Below are 23,051 nucleotides of genomic sequence, written 5' to 3'. Positions count from 1 at the left end.
CTAGCAACAAATTCATCATTAAATTCATTAAAAAACCCTTAAAATATCATCATTTCTGATATTTAAATCTTGTGGGACATGTTAGAATAAATGTAGGTCATAGTATATATATCCATTACAATAACATTGTATGTTTATAAAATGAAAAATATTGAAATAAATAAACATACAGATGCATTTCCTTCCAGCGGTCAAAAGGAACAAAACTTATATGTGCACAACTCATTGCTTTAACTGTAATACCTTTAATGTGGTAGATTCCATTCATATACTGGGCGGTTTATAAATGGTTAACAGATATTTTAGATGAAGTAGAAGAGAAGACTCTGCCTATTCAACTCCAAAGTGCAAGGGTAGACAGCATCTCTCATAGTCAACTCAAACTCTGGTGTTTGAGCAACTAAAATTGTGGTTGTAGACTATTGAGTTCAACAATCTTGCAGATTTATTGATCATAGATCACAGTTCAAAGCGACCACGAAACAAAATTCTAAGATCTAAAAATCAATGTATTTATTAATAAATATATTCCATCATGTTTGTATCATGGATAAGTAATAAAATCTTAAAAATATTTTTAATATTTTTATATTATATACTCTCTAATTAATTAAGTAGGTATTTTGCTTTTAATTTATTATTCTATTACTTTTAAGTTAGTATATTTATATATTTAAGAAAGAGTAATAACCATTTTTATAAAATTAGCAATACGTAACTGAACGAAGCACAACAGATAGTTATAAATATACTTTATTAATATAACTGAATCATTTACAAATAAAAAAAAAGTATATTTACCTTAGCTATATAAAATTTCAATATATTCGAATGATTGAAGTCACATAATAATTTACTGTTCTACTATTAAAAGGAAACAATATACAAATGCATTAATAGTTGACCTTTAAGAATTTAATATTAAATAATGTACCATGTATGTTCAATTTTTTCTTAACATATTTCTTCCTAATAAAGTCAGTTAGTTTTATTTAATAAAAAAAATACCAAGACAATTTTAAATACTATTTTATTTTAAACAATGTGTAATTTTTAAACTGTTTTAATAACAAAACATAAAATTTACTCGATAATTATTGATGAAAACTTTAAATGTATGCAATTGTAATGAACTAGAAGCTATTTATTGGTACTAAAATTTTAATATTTAATATTTCCAATACATCACATTGCATTTTCTTCATATTAGTCATGTGCAATATAAAACAAATTATTTGAGTAAGCTAAACAGTGGAAAACAACAAATTCTTGTTAGTGGCTTGTTGTACAATTTTCAGACCTGAGGCAAATTACCATTTGACCACCCATACATCCACTACTTTAAAATCTACCTTTTTTTCTTCTTATTTTACTGAATAGTAAAAATATTATTATTAAATACATTTTATCGCACTAAATCCATTGCTCAGTACCCACTTACTCATCCCACCCGCTCATTTTGGTATTGAAGCAATAGTCTCAAAAATGCTTATTTCAACACACCTCTGTTTCTCGCAATCATATAATTACTAATTAATATAATCTTATTATATGTAATTTTAAATTTTTTTATATATTTTTAATATGATTTGGCCACTCTTACATACTTACAGAATTAAAATTGCTGTCAAAATCAATGGAATGTTGACTGCAGAGGAATCATTATACATCAACCATCGACTTGTACATATATTGTGACGTAGGTAATGAATTTACAAAGTACACTTGTATCAAAATAATCTACTTTCTTGACCAGAATGGATACTGAAATAATAAATAAAAAATTACAACAATGAAATAAAGATAAGAAAATATGTACTACCTACAATTAATTGTTATAAACCATAATTTATTAAATACGTACAGCACCAAAAATAACTTCTTCCAAGGTTAAATACTGTTTTCAAAACTATATTGTCTTCATTCAATTAAAAGCTAAATAGTATATATATAGCACTCATCAGCCATCTTAGTTCAACGTAGTCCTTCTTCTTTTCCAAATAAAGAGATGTTCGTTTTTCATTGGAATTATGAACAAAATATTAGACTACCTGTTCACAGTCTTTTGTAAAACACTTTTTTTCGGACAACATAAGAATATTTCTTTTGAAAAGTATGAAATATATTTTAACTGACTAGATGAGTAATATTTAAAATAATATTTTGAAAGGTTAACCAAAGTCAATTTATGGAAACTTAATTTTACCATTAGGAAAAACCAATTACTACCATGATAAGGCCAATAAAATGAATGATTCTTTGATGCTTGGTACAAACGATTTGCATTAAAAATGATCATATTTTTTGATATATTATTACGTTAAAAAATTCAGAAAAACGTGTTTTGTCTTTTGTTCAATGCTGTCACTACTCTTAAGCCGTATTGATAACAGTTATCTTTTAAATAATTGGTGGTATCATACTATCACAGTTGTATTTTTGAGTAGTTGAATAATCGTTTGGTACAACTATCTCATGTCTACTCTTGATAATATTATTTTTAAATATTTAAATATAAATGTTTAGATAAGTAAAAATAAAAATAACTTTACAGTAAAGACATGATTTTAAAATCGCTTTACAATACGATTTTAATAGATTTTGGATAATAATTTATAATCATTTTTATATATTTATCTATTAATTTTTTTTTATAATATATATATTATTTTTAGTGGTACATTATGCATAATACCTTTGTCAAATATTAGTGTTTTTAACACCATCATTTTAATGTGACTAAAGTCTAAGATAGGTAGCATAAGATATTCATGTTTGATGTTCGTACCGAATGAACGCAAAATAATTGATTATTATTGTAATATTGTGTAATATTATTATAGTATATTTTGTAAGATTACCTATTTGATTAAATATGTTGAAATAAAACGTTTTTAACCCATTGTTTGGTAAATAAAATATAATAGCATTAATTTGCATCTAAACAATTAAATATCATATGTTATAATTTATAAGTATTTACATAAAAATTAAAAAGATGACATAATAATACACAATTTTTATCTCGTACCTACTAATACAATTTTATTGTTTTTACCTAGGTACTTTATCATTATATTTTAGACAAAAATGACAACTAGAGCAAAAACACTTGAATTTAGTGTCAAATTCTCAAATTACAATGATGAGAATCAAATTCTGAACCCCCAAATATTTTTTTATGTATTGATTTAAATCATTAACTGCTGTGATATCAGCATCAAAACAAAATTACTAAAATATATTTTTTTATGGGTTATTTGGGTTTATTGTTAGTTGTTACTATTGGTACTGTTACAATATTACAGCAACCATCAACTGTTTCGGAGTTTTGAACGCTTCACGCTTTTACTTGTAAGTTTATTATGATTTTTTTGTGTGGTATTTTAAATCGTATAAATAATATAAGTATTAAATACATTATGCTTGTGTTCTTGTACATTTATTTATTCAAGATTTCGAAACGTAGGAGTGTATTTAATAAAGCTCTCAAAGAGAAACATCCATTTATTAAAGTAAGAGGCACTTGCCCATATGAAAAAGGCTGAAAAATGTGTGCAAAATGTGCAACACAATTTTCTGTATCACACGGGAGTGGGAATGATGTAGTCTGATGTAGAACAACATTTGAAGTCTGAATAAATTCTTTGTCCTTTAAAAACAATATAATAAGTATCTACTATACAACTTTGCTAATAATATTATTAAATAAAAAATATTTGTTTATGACAAAAAAATTATGATTTATTTTTGACTTGTTTTAGCTAAAATAATATATGGTCACTTTAAGTATGACCAAGAGTAGTGGGTAAAGAACCTATATAGGAGAGCTTGAGATAGGCTTTTTTCAGACATGATTTACAAGAGTTAGAGCAAACACCTTCAGGCTAGTCTATGTTAGAATTTAGTCTTTTGGACTTGGAAATATTTTCAGTTAAAAAACTTTTAAGTTTAGAAAAGCTTTAAATAAAAACACTCAAAAGAATTTCACAACTTATTTATTTCATTGTAAGTTACTGCACAGCTCCATACACAATTGTTTATTTGTGATTGTGACTCATTACAGTCTTTTTAAAAATATTTTATAAACTATTAAGCTATTTTTTTTTTTTTTTTTTTTTTTGTATGCTTGTACCTATGTAAATTTACAATAATAGTTTTAAAGAATGTATAAAATAAATGCACCCCCTTTTCTCCCTCTAAATATAATGTATAGATTAGAGGGACTGTTGGATATTTTACTCTTGAGTCAAAATTTTATATCTATGCCACTATTGTCCCTGAGTTATAGTGGTAATTAAATACCACTTCTCAGCAATCCTTTAATGAAAAATGTCAGCAATTTTGAGTTTTATGAATATTTAAAACCTGAATTTTAAAACTTATTAGATAATAATTTTGTAGACATTGAGTATTATAATATTGATTATAATAATATAAATAAATCAGTTTGTTTCAATTAAACTGAGGAAATTCTAAATATCTAACAAGTTAAACATGAATAATGGTAATACTTTTTAATAAAACATTTTAGTAGAATCTGAATTACAAACAATAGTTAAATAAGATAATTAAATTGAAATTTCTGTTGAGTTCAATGAGGTTTATAAAAAAGTATAAATAATGTTGATTGCAGGGAAATTTTTGTACATGATGAGGAAAATTACTATACATTTTTAAGATCTGGATCAGAAAGTAATTTAATTTAAATAGTAAATTTTAAAATAAATAATATATATATCTATCTTTTTTTAAATTTATTTGATATGTAATATGTATATAGAAAATTAACTTGAGCATCAATGAAAAAAATAAATAGTTTAGATCTATAGGAAAAAAGAGAAAATTAAATTTACTTAATGAATTACCATTTATTAATTTTAGTGGTAGGTAAATCTATAGATTGAAAGAAAAATTCAGTCACTGAAAATAAAAATTAACTATACCTAAATAAAAATTGTTCTTCCCACCAATTAAAATATTGTTATTAGGACTATAATATGTATCAACCTATTAAAGTTTTTACAGTATAATTAGTTGGTAACAAATACCAACATTGGTTATGTATAATACACATGGGCGCCCTTGGGGGGGGGGGGGCAAGACAAGGCACTTGCCCCCCCCTGGAAAAAAATATTACCACAATATTACCTTATTACCTAGGCAAATTATTTGTTGAAATCACTTTTAAGATATGAAATAAATATAAAAATATACTCATTATTATCGTATATTCTTTAGAGTAAAAACATTCGCTCATTAAATACTAAATAATAATAATATTTGGTACAGGTCACTGGTTCCCAAACTGGGGGGGACGTATACATTAATGGGGAGGCGCAAACTGTTATTACGAAACACAATTTTTATTGATTAAATTATTTTTATTTTAAAACATAGAGAAAAAAAAAATAACCGACTCTTTATCCGTTATCGAGTATCAATAACGAATAGCCAATCATAATTAAAAAATTAATCATTCAGAATACTATATAACTTATTGGTAAAGTACCTACACAAAAAAAAGGTGATCGATTTTTTTCAATTTATCGTGGCGGGGGGGGGGGGCGAGAATTTTGAAAATCTACAAAGGTGGCGTAGAATAGAAAAGGTTGGGAACTATTGCAGCCTGCAGGTATTAGTAGTTGGTGCCTATGCAACTTTTAGTTTTAATTTTTCATAAATAAAACATTCACTACAATGATGCGTGCATACACAACAAATAAAAGGTCATGTGGGATGGAATATGACACGCATATTATGTATAAAAATAACTATGCCACCGTAACATTATTTTGCTATTACGGCATAATAATATGCAATATGTATATAACTGGAATACACGTGTTTAACTATTTAAATTTTATTTGACTGATATATGAATAAACGTTTTGTGTTGTACTCGTTAGGTAGGTAGGTAACCTACTCGTAGAGAATTCCGTAAAAATGTTTCAATATTGAATTATGATTATGATTGATTCAGACAGAAAACGTTTTGTATAATATGTTCGTACACGGTACAAATTATTTATTATTTTTATTTGTCCGTGTCTGGTATAATAAATAATATATACACACTAAATATATTATACGATATAGTACCTACATGTTATGTATATACCTACGTGTATTACTGCACTGTTCACCTGCGCGTAGTTCGATAATTGGCGCGTGCAAGTTGATCGGTCTGCAAACACCGTTCAACGAGCGATCGTCTATTAAAGGAGGGTAGGGCCTACTACAGGTAGCTCTAAGTAGGTATGTAGATAGGTACCTTTTTGTTTTTGCGTATTGAAGTATATTTTGTAAGTATCCAACGATAATGTGTACAAGGTAGGCCCCATCCAATAGTCGAGTCTATTGTAGGCAATGCTACGATCGTGTAGTGCGTATTAAAGTCGTTTTTATTATATTTGTTATACATCGCTATAATTATATACCTACCTAAATAGTAATAATTTAATAATAATAATAATAATAATAATAATAAAAAATTCAATAGTTTAACATACATGCCGTTTTTTAATCACAAAATTTATAATTACACAAATCAAAAAAAAAAAAATAAATATTTTGAGTAAATTTGAAACACTTAATCAGTGAATTTGCACAAACCAATAATAGGTAGGTACCTACTACGTTTTGACGTAAAGGTGATGGTGTTATCGACTCGAGAATATCTTCAGTCTTCTAAGAGATACTGGAACGTTCATCTAGGATCTATACCTATCACACTTCTATACAATTACACGGATCCAATAAGGTACTTAGGAACCTATCGTGAAATGAATCTCGTTTTCGTGGAATTTCCAAACGGTAAATAATAAATATGTAAGATTACTTTTGTACTGTTTCCATTTTGATCTTATAATAATTAAAATTAAGTAGGTATGTAAGGTATGTACAATAATTGTATGGTCTCTGTTTATTGACATCTGATAATATTTTTAATTATTGCTATTTCGGCAAATCGGACCAATTAATAATAATCGTGTGATAATAGATACCTATGTAATTTAATTCAGCGTTTTTATTATTTAATTCTGATTTATGGAAATCTATTCGAAATAAAAATAACTTATTTGATCTCTGTAATAAAATATAGATATCGATTTAATATAATATCTTAGTAGGTATGTAAATCGTGGATACTAAGTAAGCTAAGGTTCGTCATGTTACATTTTTACTTATGGTGTTAAACTGTATAAGTTAAACCAAAAAATTGTATAAGCATTAAAATAAATACCATTAAGTATGTAGGTATAAATCGAAAATAATTGATTTGTTTTCATTATACTATTACCGTAGTACACTGAAACATACTTAATATGTTGGTAATTTAAGTGTTATTGAGATCAAGTAATATTTAAAATTTTTTTTTATCATGAAAAACAAAAGGTTAATTCTAACTTCTCACGCAGCAATTGGATATTGGTACTCCTTTTTAATGTAATATAATATAATTTATTTTTTCTTTTGTTTATGTTGTCGTTAGAAAAGTTTTTATAGTTTTTGTATATACTACGTACCGTTGTATTTATTGCTCGCTATTTATTGAGTCACTTAAATAACAGTTGGCCTTGGTGATACTTTTCAAATATTAAATTTATGTCGATAATTTTGTGGTATAGTTTATTAGTACTTATTTTTATTTGTTTGTATACACTTATCTATAATATATCTATGCGATTATATGCTCGAATCAATATGTAACCTGCTGGCTGCTATTACCTATGACGAATACCCAAAATAAGTATCTTTTCTGGAAAATGTACTGTAAACGAGTATAAAATATTTCTAAAATCTACTACTATTCAAAGAAATGTTTAAAATATAGTCTTTTAATTTATAACTATAAAACATTATGATATAATTGCTAACTCAAATAAATGTAGGCTACCAAGTATCTAGTAATTCTAACAGCTAAATATAAAACAACTTGTTAGTAATAAATTGTTTGAATTATAATATACCTACTTAAGTCTCATGGAAAATGTTTATTAAAAAAGTATGTACCAAGACCCAATTCCTAATACAAGAAATTGTTTAATGACGTTATGACTGTTATAGAAAAATATGAATTTAGTGAAACCTGTATAGGTAGGTACTTACATAATAAACTGCCAAAAAACCATAAAATATATTCGTTATAGAGAAGTGTCTAATGTAGATAGGATTTAATATTTATTTTGTTTAATCAAACATATATAATATTATATATTAGTGAAAAAAGCATGAATTAACGTTATCTTTATTGACGGTGTAGGAGTATGACGTCAGACATGTCAATCGTAAATTATCAGTAAGGCAATAGTATTAAATAAAATACATAAAAATAACTTATCAAAATAAACTTTGCATAAGTTTAATTGGGAAAACATTTAACATATTATAATAAAATAATAAAGTATTTATATTAAATACATTTTTTTAAACATAATAATAATAATAATAATATTATTATTATGTTAAAAAAATATAAAAAAATAACATATTATGTGCGACGTAACATTAAGTTTGTACCTATTTCGCAATGATTGATAATTTATATCAAATATTATAATATTACCTTCCTAAACCGTAGCTATAAACATTTTATATATTTATAACTTCTTATTATGTAATCAGCTTGTGAATTTTCGTTTTTTTTTTCGATTTTTAACAACAATTTTATTTTTACTTTTGACCTCCAAAGTAGGCTATGTCTAATTTTCAACCAGAAACTACTAACAAAGTTGAAAATCGAAGCATTTTTATTACCCCGAAAAGTGATGAGTCATAATTAGTTCGTACAGGAACGAAAAAAATCTAAAGAACTTATAAACAATACGAAAACGTTATTTATGAGGACTTAAGACTTTTACGTATATTATGAATTTTGTTATATATAATACATTTAAAAAATATGTGGATTAATATTAAGATATTACCTTTTTTTACCTTTAATATTTATTCACAGTGTTTTGCGGTAAGGTGGTATTGAATCAAGTCTCAAAAGTTGATTTAAATAATATATATTATGGAATAACATTGTTATAACAATGATTAAAATATAACCTAATGAGTTATGAGTAATGATATAATAAATGCGATGTCATCGACAAAAGTCAAATAGACTTACTGTAATACCAATAGTATTAAAAATGACTTTAATTGAAATATAAAAAAAAAAAAAAAAAAAACATTGGATATAACACCGCATTCATTAAAGTGACACTCACTTGACATCTATTGTACATTTGAGCAGTACTCACTTGTCCTACTTTTTTTTTTACACAACGGTCTTGGAGCTGTAAGCTAGTTGCGGAATTTTACACGGCTTTTGTTGTCGGTTGCAATCCGTGTTTTGATGTGTAATTGTATGCAATTAGCGTTGTCGCGACCGGTGACACTGTAGCATAGTGTGTAGGTACCTACACATAATGTGTAATGTTATAGTTGAGTTTTGACTAAGATTGTTATCCGTTATTAGGCAATTGGGGAAAAATATTATTGTCTGTGACTTTGTGTTACTAGGTAGGTATCTACTTACTTAAATTCCATTTTAGACATATTGAATACACTTTATTTATCAATCATCATTATAATTTTGTCCGTTGAAACGAGTGTTCGTTAAATCAGGTTTCACTTTAGGTATTACAATTATTATAAGAATCGCATGAGATACAATAATGCATATTTTTAAAATTTATAATATTCACTATAGATATTGAATGTTAAACGTGAGATTTAAATATAAATAGATATATTACTTTTACCTATAAAAAAATAATTCCTTAAGTAATCTTTAAGTTTATCTGTTTTTCTTAGAGAAAAACAGATGTTACAATATAATATAGGTAGGTACTATAGTTAATAAAAGTACGACATAAAAACAACTATGTATTGAATAAAATTTTTACTTTATAATATTCATTGTACATCAAGAATTTTTATAAATCTGTAAAATTAAAAATACAATAACCAGATGTGGATGAAACATTAAATTGAAAATAAGTTTGGAAAAAAACCAATTTATCAATAATAATATATATTCTATTATGTATTTAAAAAATTACTTATTTGTGAGTGCAATTTATTTAGAATAACAAAAAATATAATTTCCTACTTAATATATACATTATTCAAAACTAAATTTGAATTGGTTAGTATTTGGTTTAAATGTGATTAACTTAGAAACGATTTGATCCGTTCAGTAATAACATGCAAATACGTTAACTCAAAATCTTTAATCGTCATCATTATTACATTTAATATTGTAGATACAAAATAGAGAATACAAAAAATTATAATATATATCCAATCACTCAACGTTCGTTTCGCATATTACATTATAAATTATCGTTAATCAAATAACTGGCAGTTAGTCTGCATCCTTAGAAAATCTATTTTATCTTATTAAAATATAGATGTATTAAAATTAAAAAATTAAATATTTAATAGAATATAAATTTAATGTCTGTCAATAAATATAGGTTATTTACACCTAAGTAAAAAATCGTATCTATCTTATAACATTATTATTAATTAAATTATAGGATGGGGCTGCTAATACCTGATGTTAAATAGTAGGAATGTATAATTTAATACTTAATTAGTAGGTAACTAAGGGAATCTTTAATGTATAGTATATATCGAATTGTGTGTTGAAGGTATTACATATTATTAAATGTAGTATATGATTATAAATTATACATATTTAATATATAGTCTAGAATAATACCGCACATGAAAGAAATATTTTTGGGGTTTAGTTTATTTAAAAATGCTTTAATGACGTGTACAATCCATATTTTATTATGTCGTGAACTATTACGTGTGTATTTTGTTTTATAAGGAATATAAAACACTTCCTCAAAATATTCTAATATTGACTTTTGCCATTTGATATGAGACTGACATTCGCTACAGTGTGTTTGACATTCGCTAGTTACGAATATAATTTATTTGAAATCGGCGATGGTTAAAAACACATTTGTTACGTTCAACCGGTAATCGTTAAATTTCCATTGTTTCCTTTGCGGATTTCTCCTTTGCGTTCCGAGACGGCAACAGGTATAAATTCGATAAATCCAGGATTTTTTGAGTTTTTCATGTCATGTTTCATGCTAAATATTATATATTAAATATATACATTAGACATACGTATAGATATTAAAAAAGAAAAAAAATATCATTATCTATATATTCGCAAATAACAATTATTTATACTATTTATTATGAGTATATAGATACAAAATATTCCAAATTCCTAGTAATAATAAAATTAACACATGCGATATAGTATCTATAAACTACATTATTCTGAGTTATTTAATGAAATGCGTATCAATATTAGTCTTAGTTTATTTTATTCTAATAATAAATACCATGAATTCTCTTGCATATTAATAAATTCTACTATCCCAGTTGTTTGTTTCGAAAGAGCTGTCACACATTCGACCAAGTACGGAACTTCTAATAGAACATCTCCCTAAGTTTATAAAAACACAACATAGGAATTATATCAATATACACATTATTATTATTAGAGACGTATTTAGAGGAAGAAATGATGGTGATGGTATCATTATATTTTTATACAGATTTACAGATGGCAACGTATTATACAGTTATACCTATTATAAATAATACTCTCTTCAACTTACAACTTTTGTCCTTCGTTATTCGTCAACTAAGAGACATGAGCACTTTTATTATATCGCAAATTTATATAAAAAATTATTCTACTTATAAAATATATTTACAATATGATAATGAAATTTTGTTAAATTACTAATCAAGTGAATTTTATTATTTTAATATTACTTTTAACACTGTTTTCAGTTTCGTTGTGGGTTAAGGTCTATAATAAATTTTACATTATTGTATTTATTTTTTTGAACATTGATTAAAGCTATCTGATAATTTTATAATATTATATAAAAATAAATGGTAAAATAATGAAACTAAGAAGTGCAGGGTGTGAAAAAAGTTAAAAAATTAAAATATTATTTCTAAATTTCCTAAATTAGACAATTTTATTATTTTATTACAAAGAAACCTAAAGATTTGATAAGTAAGTACTAAATGTTGTAGATAAGTAAGTTATTGCAAACTTTTTTATTCAAATAATTACCAATGATTCGTTTTTATTTATAATCGTAGCTAAGGGAATGAATAGCATCAGAAAATAAGAATGACTAAAACTCTAAATACGTCTTCGATCATCATTTAGAAATAATTATAAATAAAATTAATGAAATAACGTTAAAGCTATTAAATAAGCACTCTACTGTTTAGTGTTGAAATATCGATTTTACCTTAGATTTTTCTAGTTTATCTGATACTTTGATAAGTAAGAAATTGTCCATTCCAGATGTCATCTGCAAGTTTGTTATGTGTTCCAACGGCAATCGATCTTTGATAGTTTGGTTTTTATCAGATTTTTTGATGATTAAAATGTTTTCTGTAGTTATTATCAAAATCCTAACTCTTGGTCGGTATCCTCGGCGATCGAATTTCGTTACCTCTGAGGCGTACTAAAACGTTGAAAATTAAAAAAAAAAAAAATAATAATAATAAATAATAATTTGTATTTAAAAACCAACAAGATAAACAGTTTTTGGATTTTCATCGTTCTGTAAGTTAGTATTTATCAATTTTTGAATAATTCCAGCACGATCGATATTAAAATCGAATTTTAAGCTTTCTGGGTATATTGACTTCTTTCCTACAAAATAAATTATACACTTGGTGTTTTTATGCTATTGTTGAGTGTATTAACATAGCACAAGTAAAATATGGTATTCTTACCTTTGAATATTTCAGATGCGGCGAGCTTAAATTTTAGGCGCTCATACGTCTCGGGAAATTTAGCCAAATTCGTTCGATATACTCTTGATAGCCAACTACGGTGCAAGGTCTTTAAGTAGGCAGATACCTTAGCATAAATATATTTTATTTGTAATATGAAACAATACATGATGCAATATTTTAACCGTTGATTTTGTATTTACTTCGACACAGCATTTCGGTGGATTAGGCCAATAGTCGTCAATCAGACTTTTTGGTAACGTTTCAGACAGCTCGATCAAATATTTCGTTTGCTTGTATACTACAAATTGACGGTTGTACGCATTTGGTGGATCGTTTCTCGACAAGAACCCCTTGAAAAATCTAAAAATTGTTGTTTTTTTTAAATAGGCAATAAAAAAATGATTACCCCAAATAAAAATAAATTAATACTTTATAATCGTCAGCCCGGCGTTTCGAATTTTGTTGTAAGAGCGCACGGCCAACAGTCTCCTGATGTTTTTTTGAACGAAAACTATCTTTTGAATGACCATTTTGAACTCTCGGAGTTTCATCGACCGCCTGTATCGTAAACGCTGTTTTGCTGACTTCTGACAGTATATTACCAATTTCCTAACTCGTGTATATCGTTTACGGGCCATGTATCCACGCCACACTGATTGAATAATCGTAGCCAACCTGTGTTTGGACGCTTGGAATCGGTTTTCGATTTCAAAAACCGTTTGTGGGTATTTTATCATGATTTTAGTCCTGTAACAAATATTAAATACGATATTTCATGAATTAATCTTTATGTGAGGTTATATAATATTATAAAAAATCTTTAAAAAAACCAATGTGATATTTTCAAATTTTACGGTTTAATTTTTACTGTGACTAGAGGTTACGTCATATTATTGTTTATAATTATATTATTCCGAAATTACTAATACCTATATGGCCATGAAAAGTATTTTTTAACTAATTTTGATAATAAAAAAAATGCTTGGTACTTGCTGCTACTATTCACGTACTTTCCGATTTTATAATCCTCGCTCGTGTACTGCAGATGTTCAATCAATCGTTTTACTGCCTCGACAGCCACCCCGTCATAACGTTGTTTCCAATCGGGCCAAGTATCTGGACACAAGCTCTTATATCTATTTAAAAACACTTCAAATTGACCACGATATGCAAAACCAGCTTTCTTGATATGAAGTATCTCGACTAAACCCATATATTTCACTTGTTTACTGATAACTTCTTCATCAAAATTGTCTGAAATTTAAATATAATTAAGATATAGTTGAATATACTATATTATATAACTAATACAGTGCCATAGTACAACATTTCTTTGAGGGATGATTTTTAATTAATTAAGATTGTGTTATAATTGTTAAATATTATAGTTATAAATTACAATATTATCTGTTAAAAATATTATATACTATTGAGTCGGTTTAACGAAAATAAGCTCAAAAAGGGAACTTAATCCCGTGGTTAACTTTATCATTAATCAATCAATATTATATCTACCAGATTCTTTGTAGTTGTTTGGTTTGATACATCTAATGTACGAAGGCTCTTTTGTCGATAATGTGTTTATAAGTCGATTCAAACTTTTTTTAAACTGCTTTATTGTAGTTTCTGGTATTTTTTTGTCGGGTGTCTGACAATCTGAAAAAAATCGACTGAAATATCCTGGTGAGACATAAAGTATTTAGAATGTGTATAAATTATGTATTGTATTACCTTTATGATCGCGTTAGTTGAGCGGGACATTATTTGGCTCAGATTTCCAAACAGAAAGTCATTGTTTTTCTCTAAAAAGTTGGAAGCATCATACGTCACTGCACCAGCAAAATGTTTGATTACAAACTCCTTTTAATGTTTAAAAATTTTATATTTATATTTTTATAGTAGCTGATAATGTTTTTACATTACTTACTGTAGGTAAAATTATTGTCTTTTTGATTGATGGATCATTTGCAGTTTGATAACATGAAAAGTGCTCATGTTCTTTGAAACGTCTCGCCAACTCGTTGAGTAAAATCAAATTATTACACACATCAGTTTGTTTAAGAGACTCATCATCGAGACATGAAATGATCCCTTAGAAAAACACGACTGCAGTGTTAGCTATTTAAAAATAACCCAAATATATGAGACGTATTTAGGTACCATACCTTTATGTCTTTCTTCAATCATGTCACATATTATACCATTGTCAAAGTACTCAACAACATTCCATTCGATGCCCTCACTTAAATATTCTTGTTGTTCTGACTTAAGTGTTAAATCAAGGAATAACTTTTGCAACTTTTCATTACAATAATTAATGCAAAACTGTTCAAATCTAAAATTAAAAGTTTTAATATGTTTATAATTAATTATCAATTAAAGTATTATTTTATAATAATTTTTAGAATTGTCATTTTAGTTTTAAATATAATATTAAATTACAATTTCACACTATGTAAACTTATTTAGGTTTTTCAATTTAGAAATATCATTACGTATAAAAAATTGTATTCTAGTATAATAGTCATTAAATTAATAATAATATTAATAATATATATTATATTAATAATTTTATCTTTAACTAATCATAATTTAAAATTGATACCTAAATTAGTACTTATATTCTTGTAATTTTTTGTTCATTGTGTAACTTAGTAATATTTTTCATAGATATGATTTTATGGAATAATAAATTATTCATATTTAATTATAATAATATTATACATAAATATATCATATAAGGGTACATTATCGATTTGTAAAATTAATACATCACTTACCCATTAATTTGTAAAATTTCAAAACCATAAATATCCAATATTCCAATCGATTTGTTTTTACTAATGCGACCACTTTTTTTACGAACAGTTGTTTTGAGCGTTTTGTTTATATGCATTACCAACCATTCAAACAGTCTACTGTAAATAGCTTTAGCTAATGCGTCTTTTGCAAATATCGACATTTCTACGTCCAGATGTGACTGAATCACTTCTCCGTGAGCTCTTATTATTTTATTTGTCAATGCGAATATCAAATCATTAGTTGGAACTCCTAGTAACTGAACACATTAATATAATATACTAAATTAATTGATATAAAAAATGATGATAATAATATTTCATATCATAATTTACGAGTAATTAAATAATTTCCAATATTTGATGCAAAAATTATATAGTAAAAAAAATTCAATTATTTAAGTAAAAACCAGTTCGTAACTATATTATATACGCCACGTTGACAACTCGTAGCTAAAATTATGTATACTTTATCGAGTGTGTTACCTTTAATAATGTTCTAACAGCTATACAGTGTACACTATGCATCGTACACTTGCTAATATTTATTATACTTCAAGTATCTTAATAATACTTATATAAAAAAAATTCATTAAACCTGTAGTAATAAATTTTATCCGCATAAATGAATAGAAAACATCCCATTTTTAAAAGTCCATTCATTCGTCGACCTTTACACAGCAAAAAGTTCGATAATGCAGGATAAAATTCAAATTAATAAACACACAATTTTATCCATAATAATAATTGAAAAATTATTTCTAATCATATATCATCTCAAGTTTAGTTTATATATAAAACGACTCAGTTCATAAGCCTCCGACAAATCCTCACACTGTCAATTTTTTCAATTTTATTTTTATTTTAAAAATCTTTCAAAATAAAAAATATATAAAAAAAGATTGAAAATAATATCAACATATTGTTGAATACATTTCTGGAAAACATGGATATCTATTTAAAATAATTGATCAACATCAGTCTCTGCAATTGAAAATCACGCTGCAAGTAATATCTACTAAGAAACAAAAAATAAAAATAAGATATCTGACGGTACAAAAATAATATTATGTATTGTATTCAGAATCTTTTAGCTGGAACTTATTCCAATAGTTAATACGAGTAACATGTTATTTATTTAGAAATTGGGATTTTACAAATTAATTTTATATTACGCTATGATAAACTTAGTTCATATGCGCCTAAGTTTTTCACTTACAAAAAATAAAAATTTCATGTACAATAAATATTGAAATGTTTAAGAACATAAAGTGCTTAATATTAAAAACAAATTTAGTGATTTCCTAATGACTACGGTTTTGAGAGTTATTCTAATAATAATAATAAAAAAAAAAAAATGTTATATTACATCGGCCACTATACGAATTGTATTGATATTTTCAATTTTGCTTATTTGGTCACGTTTATGAACCTTAACATTACCCAAATGCAAAATACTAGCGACAATTTTCAGTATATCCATTTTTTCTTCCAAATTAAATTCTAGAATTTGAAGAGCATTTAAAGTTTCTTTATATTTGTTGGAATCTTCGTTAACAGTCTATAAAAAATTGAAGCCAAAACGAAAATAAAATTAAAACATGCATTTAGAATAGGCCCAACAAACTTCATTTTCGAAATCGTCGTTGTCATTCTTGTCTGTTCTCACGTACAAATAATCAACGTCCTTGTCAATCGCTAAGAGTTCAGCTAAACATTTATCAGCTCCATTTATCAGCTGATAAAATATATGATAGTTCCTTTCATTTTGAGCCTGCTTAACAACTCGAGACTTTTCAAGCAGATAGTTTAGAATATTACCTCCTATTGGTTGACCCTATAAGAAATCCAATAGTAGTTTTTTTTTTAAGAACTTGTGTAAAAGTAAGTACATAATTTATATATTGAAAATAATAATTTTAAAGGTATAAACAATTTCTCATTACAATTTATTATAAATGTACATGGTAGAAAATCTAAAAGCATAATATACAAATAAAAGAATATATATTAATATCCTACTTTTGTTTATAAAATAAACATTACGATTTGCAATATACAAAATTTACATGATTATATTGATATCTATTTTTATATTCTTAATACATTCGGAGACAATAAAATGTTTTTTAAGAGATATTATGTATATACACTAGGAAATTTTTTCGAAAATATACATTAGTAATAATATTTTATAAAAAAATCAAGTAGGTGTAAATAATCGTGTACCCCATTTTATCAAATATTGCACACTGCTCTAAGAGATTAAAATATATTATTTTTTATGAAACCATTTAAAATAATAATTTTATAATAGTAGTGTATTTTTTTAACGATTAAAATTTCATTATTATTCATATCCACGAATCAGTTAATGTATAAAAATATTTTTATTATTTTTAACTTGCCATGGGGTTGAATTCCACGTCCATATATTTTCCAAATCGACTAGAATTATCGTTATTACAAGTTTTGGCATTACCAAATGCCTCCAGAACTAAATTTGCTACAAGGAGCTTATCTTTGATCATCTGAATAATATGGTCACCGTGTGTGGCTTTTGCAATAAATTCTAGGACTTTTTTGGATGCTTCTGTTTTTCCCGATCCAGACTCACCTGAAACGTTAAATAAAATTTGTTAACATAACAAATTAAATTTGTATTTATACCTATATATTAGAAACATATGCATAATAAAATTAGTAATATAGGATTAAAATATGATAAATTAAAGTAGATAAGGTACCTAAATATTAAGTAGATATACCGCTTAAGTAATATAATAATGTATAAGTGTGTAATAATTATTGGCGACTTTACTCAAAGTAATTATAATTATAATACATAGCTGTTATCACGATATTTTATTGAGCAAAAATTATTTTTATTTACAATCATCAATATTTATATATTTTTATATGTTAATATATTATGTTTCATAAACATAATAAAATATGAATTGTACTGTACAGAAAAAAACATATAGTAAAATCAATACATTCATTGCTCTACTCAGAATCAAAAAAACTCTATAAGTCTGAGAAAAAAATTTAATGCATACTTTCACGGTTACGTACCACATATATCCGTATAATTATTATGTGACACGTGTGGGTCTTTAACTAGATACTAGGTCTATGCTTTGTATAATATGTGCCATGGAACGACGTAATACGTCAACTGTGACAGGGTTAATATTATTTTCATAATGGATTTAATAACATCGGTTTATTTTAACAAATATGAAGCTTTCGTGGTTTAAATTTTGGCCAGCAGATAGAGTTATATTTTATCGATAATTTATATTTAATTTTTTACAATGAAATTCATCTATTCAAATTTTAAAGAATATATGAATTAACTCTTGACCGTAAACGTTTTTCAAATTCGAACTAAAAAAGGATAAACATTTGAAATTTTAAAAAATAATTGTAATATTAAATCATTTAGGTATGTATTGAGTGGGCAGGCCATGTATGGAGGTCAAATGGTATCCTAAAGAAAGCTCTGGAAGGAAAAATCAATGGAAAAAGACCTAGGGGTCGCCCCAGACAGCGCTGGATAGACAGGGTTAAGGAGGATATTGACAAGTGCGCCCAGGGATTGACTTTAGAGGATAGTGTTGACAGAGATAGTTGGAGAAAAGTAGTAGAGGCAGCGAAAGTCCTTCAAGGACAGTAAAAGCTGAAGAAGAAGAAGAAGAAGGTATGTAATGAAAACATTGAATTAAATTAAAAGTCATCCAGAAAAATATTTAGTGTTACCTCAAAAGTAATCACACTGTTACTATTACTAGTTCATTAAATTGCTAGTTAATTAAATATTTTGAGTAATTTTTATTGTAATGTAAGTAATAATATTGAAAACAAATATATTAATACCTATTTAGTATATACATATGTTAACTTAAAACTGCAGTATGCTTAATGTATTGCATAAAGTTAAAGACAGATTGGTTATTATTTGTAGTCCGGTTGCTGTCAAATAGTAATCTCAGTTTTTGTTGATAACCTGATGTAATTAACTGTGGCATGCACCATGCACAAAATATAGTACATTTAAAATTTAATATTCGAAGAAAATTAAAAATATGTAATAAATGTATAAATAATATTATGGCATTTTTTGACATTTTTCATGAATAAAACAAGTTCTTAAATTGAAAATTATAAACAATTTTGATATTTTGGTATTAGTGTAGAGGTACCATGTATAAATAATTATTTTCACATTGGTATATTGCCTAGTAAAGATAATTGTGGTAATATTTTATTGATATAAGTTTCATGATTAAAATTATTCTTATTAATACATGAGTTCAAGTAAACTGTAAAAATTGTATACAAAACTGAAATTTAAATTCAACAAAACAAATAAATAAATTATTTAACACCAATACAAAAAAGTACTTTAAACATAACTTGAAAAATAAAAGTAAATATTAATTTTATAAAATGTTACATATTAAACTATTAATATTGAAGTATCTACTCTTAAATATTTATGAAATTCCTAATAATTATGAATATTTTTATTTTATTGAAATGTGCAGTATAATGACTTTTAATTAAAAAAATAATTTTAATTTTTAAATAAAAACGCGAATATCCGTTTTTTTAACATTTAATTATGCTATCAAGGAAAATGGCGTTGTCTGTTTAATTTTGTTACAACTTAGAACTTTTTAAAATATATAAATACTGTAGCAGTATCGGGTTGTATTGATTTTAGTAATTCTAGGAACGAGAAAGTTTGATACCTACTTATATAATATATATAATGAACATATCTATAATTTTAAATATTAGAATAGAATGGAGTTTTGAATACATTGTCAATTTTTTTTTTTTAGTTTTTTTTTAAAATGTATAATGATAGTTATATTGGCTATTCAATTGCATATGAAACAACTAAACAATGTATATTTTTCATAATATATTTATCGGTGTTGTATGTATTTATTTTTTATTTTTAATAATTACAATTTTTTACCTGATATTAAAATGCATTGTTCTCGTCGATATTCTTTTAAAGACTTAAAGACTTTCGCAGATGTTGCAAATCTAGAAAATATGAATTTAAACACGTATAAATGACAATAATAAAAATGCTTTAGATTGGTTAGCCAATAATCCAACAATTAATTTTCGTAGGAAACAGCAAAATATTTTAGTACAGCTGGGTTTCCATACTATTATTTAAACCATTAATTATTTGAGTATAGTATTAATGACTCACATATGTGGCATTTCATCAACACAGTTGTTGTTATAGTACTTGAGCATCAATTTGTCACTGTATATTGACAGAGTCTTGTATGGATTAACACTTATTAAAACTTCCCCGATGCACGTCTGTGAACATATTTTTTCGGATAATAATTTTAATAACTACGAGATTCGTTGATAAGAAATATATTTTCAATTTTTGAATTAAAAATTATTTATCATTAATTCATAATAATATTCTGTTTATAATATAAATATAAAATATGTCTATACACTCCATTAATTAATCAAATCAAAAATATCATACCAACTATAATATACGTATTAATACTTTCAAATTTATATGTTGATAATTAAACATTTTGGTTTAAACTGGTGTTTTAATTGCTGAATATTAAATTGTATTAATACATTTTACTAAATAAATTATAATAATATTCACGTTGCAATATTAAATTATAATGTAACAATTAATACAATAATAAACGCAAATAAAAAATTTACGTTCATATAAATTATTCCCGAATTTAACCTACATATTATAAACCGTAATAGTAAATAAAAAGTTGCATACGCTTTATTTAATTTCTAATTTATATAAAATGTATGATTAACTAATCTTACGTATATTATGTTTTTACGTAGTCGCTTCTTTAAGTTTTCGATTAATATCTTTTCGTCAGAGTTTTCTAGCAATACCATGTTCGCAATACCAGTTGTCTCTTCAAAGTACGCCGTCATAATTTATACTTGTTAAAATTTTGATTGATAATAATTTTGTTTGTTTAATAAGTAATTTTATGGATACCAACAATGTATTTTATGTTTGTTAAAAGAGTCTGAAAAAAAAATTACTATAACTGTGTGTTTTATAATAAGCTGATAACATAGTAATTGCCGAGGATATAAAATAGCACTTATTATCTTACAATTAATCAATATTTATCGATTTCTGATAATGTTATCTAGTATTTATGTATTTTTTTCTAATGGATTACCTACCTAGGTTTGCGGTGATGTTATGATTTTAGAATTTCATTTTATATTTATTAAATGTATGTAATCATTAAATAGGTTTATTATTGTTGCTATATTAAACAAGTACCGTTACTGCGGAAGTTTTGAAATCACACACACGGCGTATATGCCTGAACATGAAAAATGGGCAAGTATAGGCTTACTGCTATATCTAGCTCCAAAAATATGGAATTTAGCTGATCAATAATTTGTCTATGACCCAAAATTTAGATATTTAATCTAAAATATGTTCATAACAAAATAATTATTTGGGCTACGGTACATTGGTAAGCATTTGATTAAAATGCATTTGTTTGATGTTAATCATTTATTTGTTAGATAATTAATAAAAACATTTTTATTGACTTTATATGAAATAAATTTTCTACGTAAATCATGAAATAAAATGTTTCTAATTAATCAACTACGAGAGTTATAATATCTAAAATAAAATATAATATATGCATATCTAACATTTCTGTTGTAGTCACATTTTTAATAATACATATTTCGATTTTTTAATCTAAATGAAAGATATGTAAAAGGTATACAAAATAAGATAAAACATATTTGTATAGTAAAATTGATGTTTAAATTTGTTTTCATTCTTTATTTTATAATTTGATAATAGATAATATTATGAAAATTTTAAGTTTTACATATTATTCAATTTATTTAGCATTATAATAATATAACTAAATATTTATCTTTTGAGTTAAAAAAAAAAATAAAAATATTTTCTCATTTTTAATACATACAATTTAAAGTTTTCAGTTTATAATTTAATTTATTTAAACATTATATCATATATATATATATATATATTATTATTAATATTACGTACTTAATTAAGATAAAATAAAACTCGCTCAACTGTATAATATATTTTGAGTGTTTCTCATCACTATGATAGATGTATTTAATTTTAATTCAAATATAAATTAGTTTCAAATTGCTACGAATAAAATGTTTTGAATTAAAGTAAAATAATTAAATTGTTATTTTCGTTTAAGTATATAATTTTAAATATTTATGAAAAAAATTATATAGATTGTTTAGATTTTTAGGTCACTGTATGAAATACTGATGAAGAAATAATTGTTTTAATTTTTCAGAATTAATTATTAATTAAAATTTCAAAGTATGAACTTCAAACGGTTATTAAAAATAATCATATAAAGTATTTTTAAAATTTTTAAATTTTTATGA

The 23,051-nt window shown here is 25.3% G+C and overlaps 1 protein-coding gene and 1 long non-coding RNA gene across 6 annotated transcripts in view; both read right to left on the bottom strand.

The window, feature by feature from the left end:
• LOC112601435 overlaps positions 1–2,358 on the bottom strand; it is an 8,665-nt gene extending 6,307 nt beyond the window's left edge. Inside the window, exons 1-4 of one of the 5 annotated variants that reach the window (XR_003115051.1) lie at positions 2,207–2,358; positions 1,865–2,051; positions 1,612–1,764; positions 244–497 (exon numbers count right to left, since the gene is read on the bottom strand). This is a non-coding gene — a long non-coding RNA (uncharacterized LOC112601435). Of the gene's footprint in view, positions 1–243; positions 498–1,611; positions 1,765–1,826; positions 2,170–2,206 lie in introns of those variants that run through there. The other 4 variants (XR_003115052.1, XR_003115053.1, XR_003115054.1 and 1 more) reach the window with 4 other exon arrangements.
• An 8,626-nt stretch (positions 2,359–10,984) lies between these two features.
• On the bottom strand, positions 10,985–21,566 carry LOC112601452 (myosin-IB). The gene is made up of 19 exons (XM_025349095.1): positions 21,450–21,566; positions 20,836–20,951; positions 20,590–20,660; positions 18,005–18,213; positions 17,224–17,433; positions 16,966–17,157; positions 15,579–15,856; positions 14,964–15,133; positions 14,726–14,889; positions 14,526–14,658; positions 14,314–14,463; positions 13,809–14,052; positions 13,228–13,545; positions 12,999–13,158; positions 12,796–12,922; positions 12,591–12,712; positions 12,303–12,521; positions 11,370–11,473; positions 10,985–11,108 (listed from the first exon to the last, which is right to left on the bottom strand). Exons 1-19 carry the CDS (start codon positions 21,564–21,566, stop codon positions 10,985–10,987), a joined length of 3,228 nt encoding a protein of 1,075 aa, XP_025204880.1.
• Positions 21,567–23,051: the final 1,485 nt, after the last annotated feature.

This window comes from Melanaphis sacchari, unplaced genomic scaffold (genome assembly GCF_002803265.2).
Source record: "Melanaphis sacchari strain LSU unplaced genomic scaffold, SCAv2.0 Contig78_pilon_pilon, whole genome shotgun sequence".
Taxonomy (NCBI): domain Eukaryota; kingdom Metazoa; phylum Arthropoda; class Insecta; order Hemiptera; family Aphididae; genus Melanaphis; species Melanaphis sacchari.
Note: the sequence above shows the minus strand (reverse complement) of the source record. Positions and strands in the feature narration are given on the sequence as shown.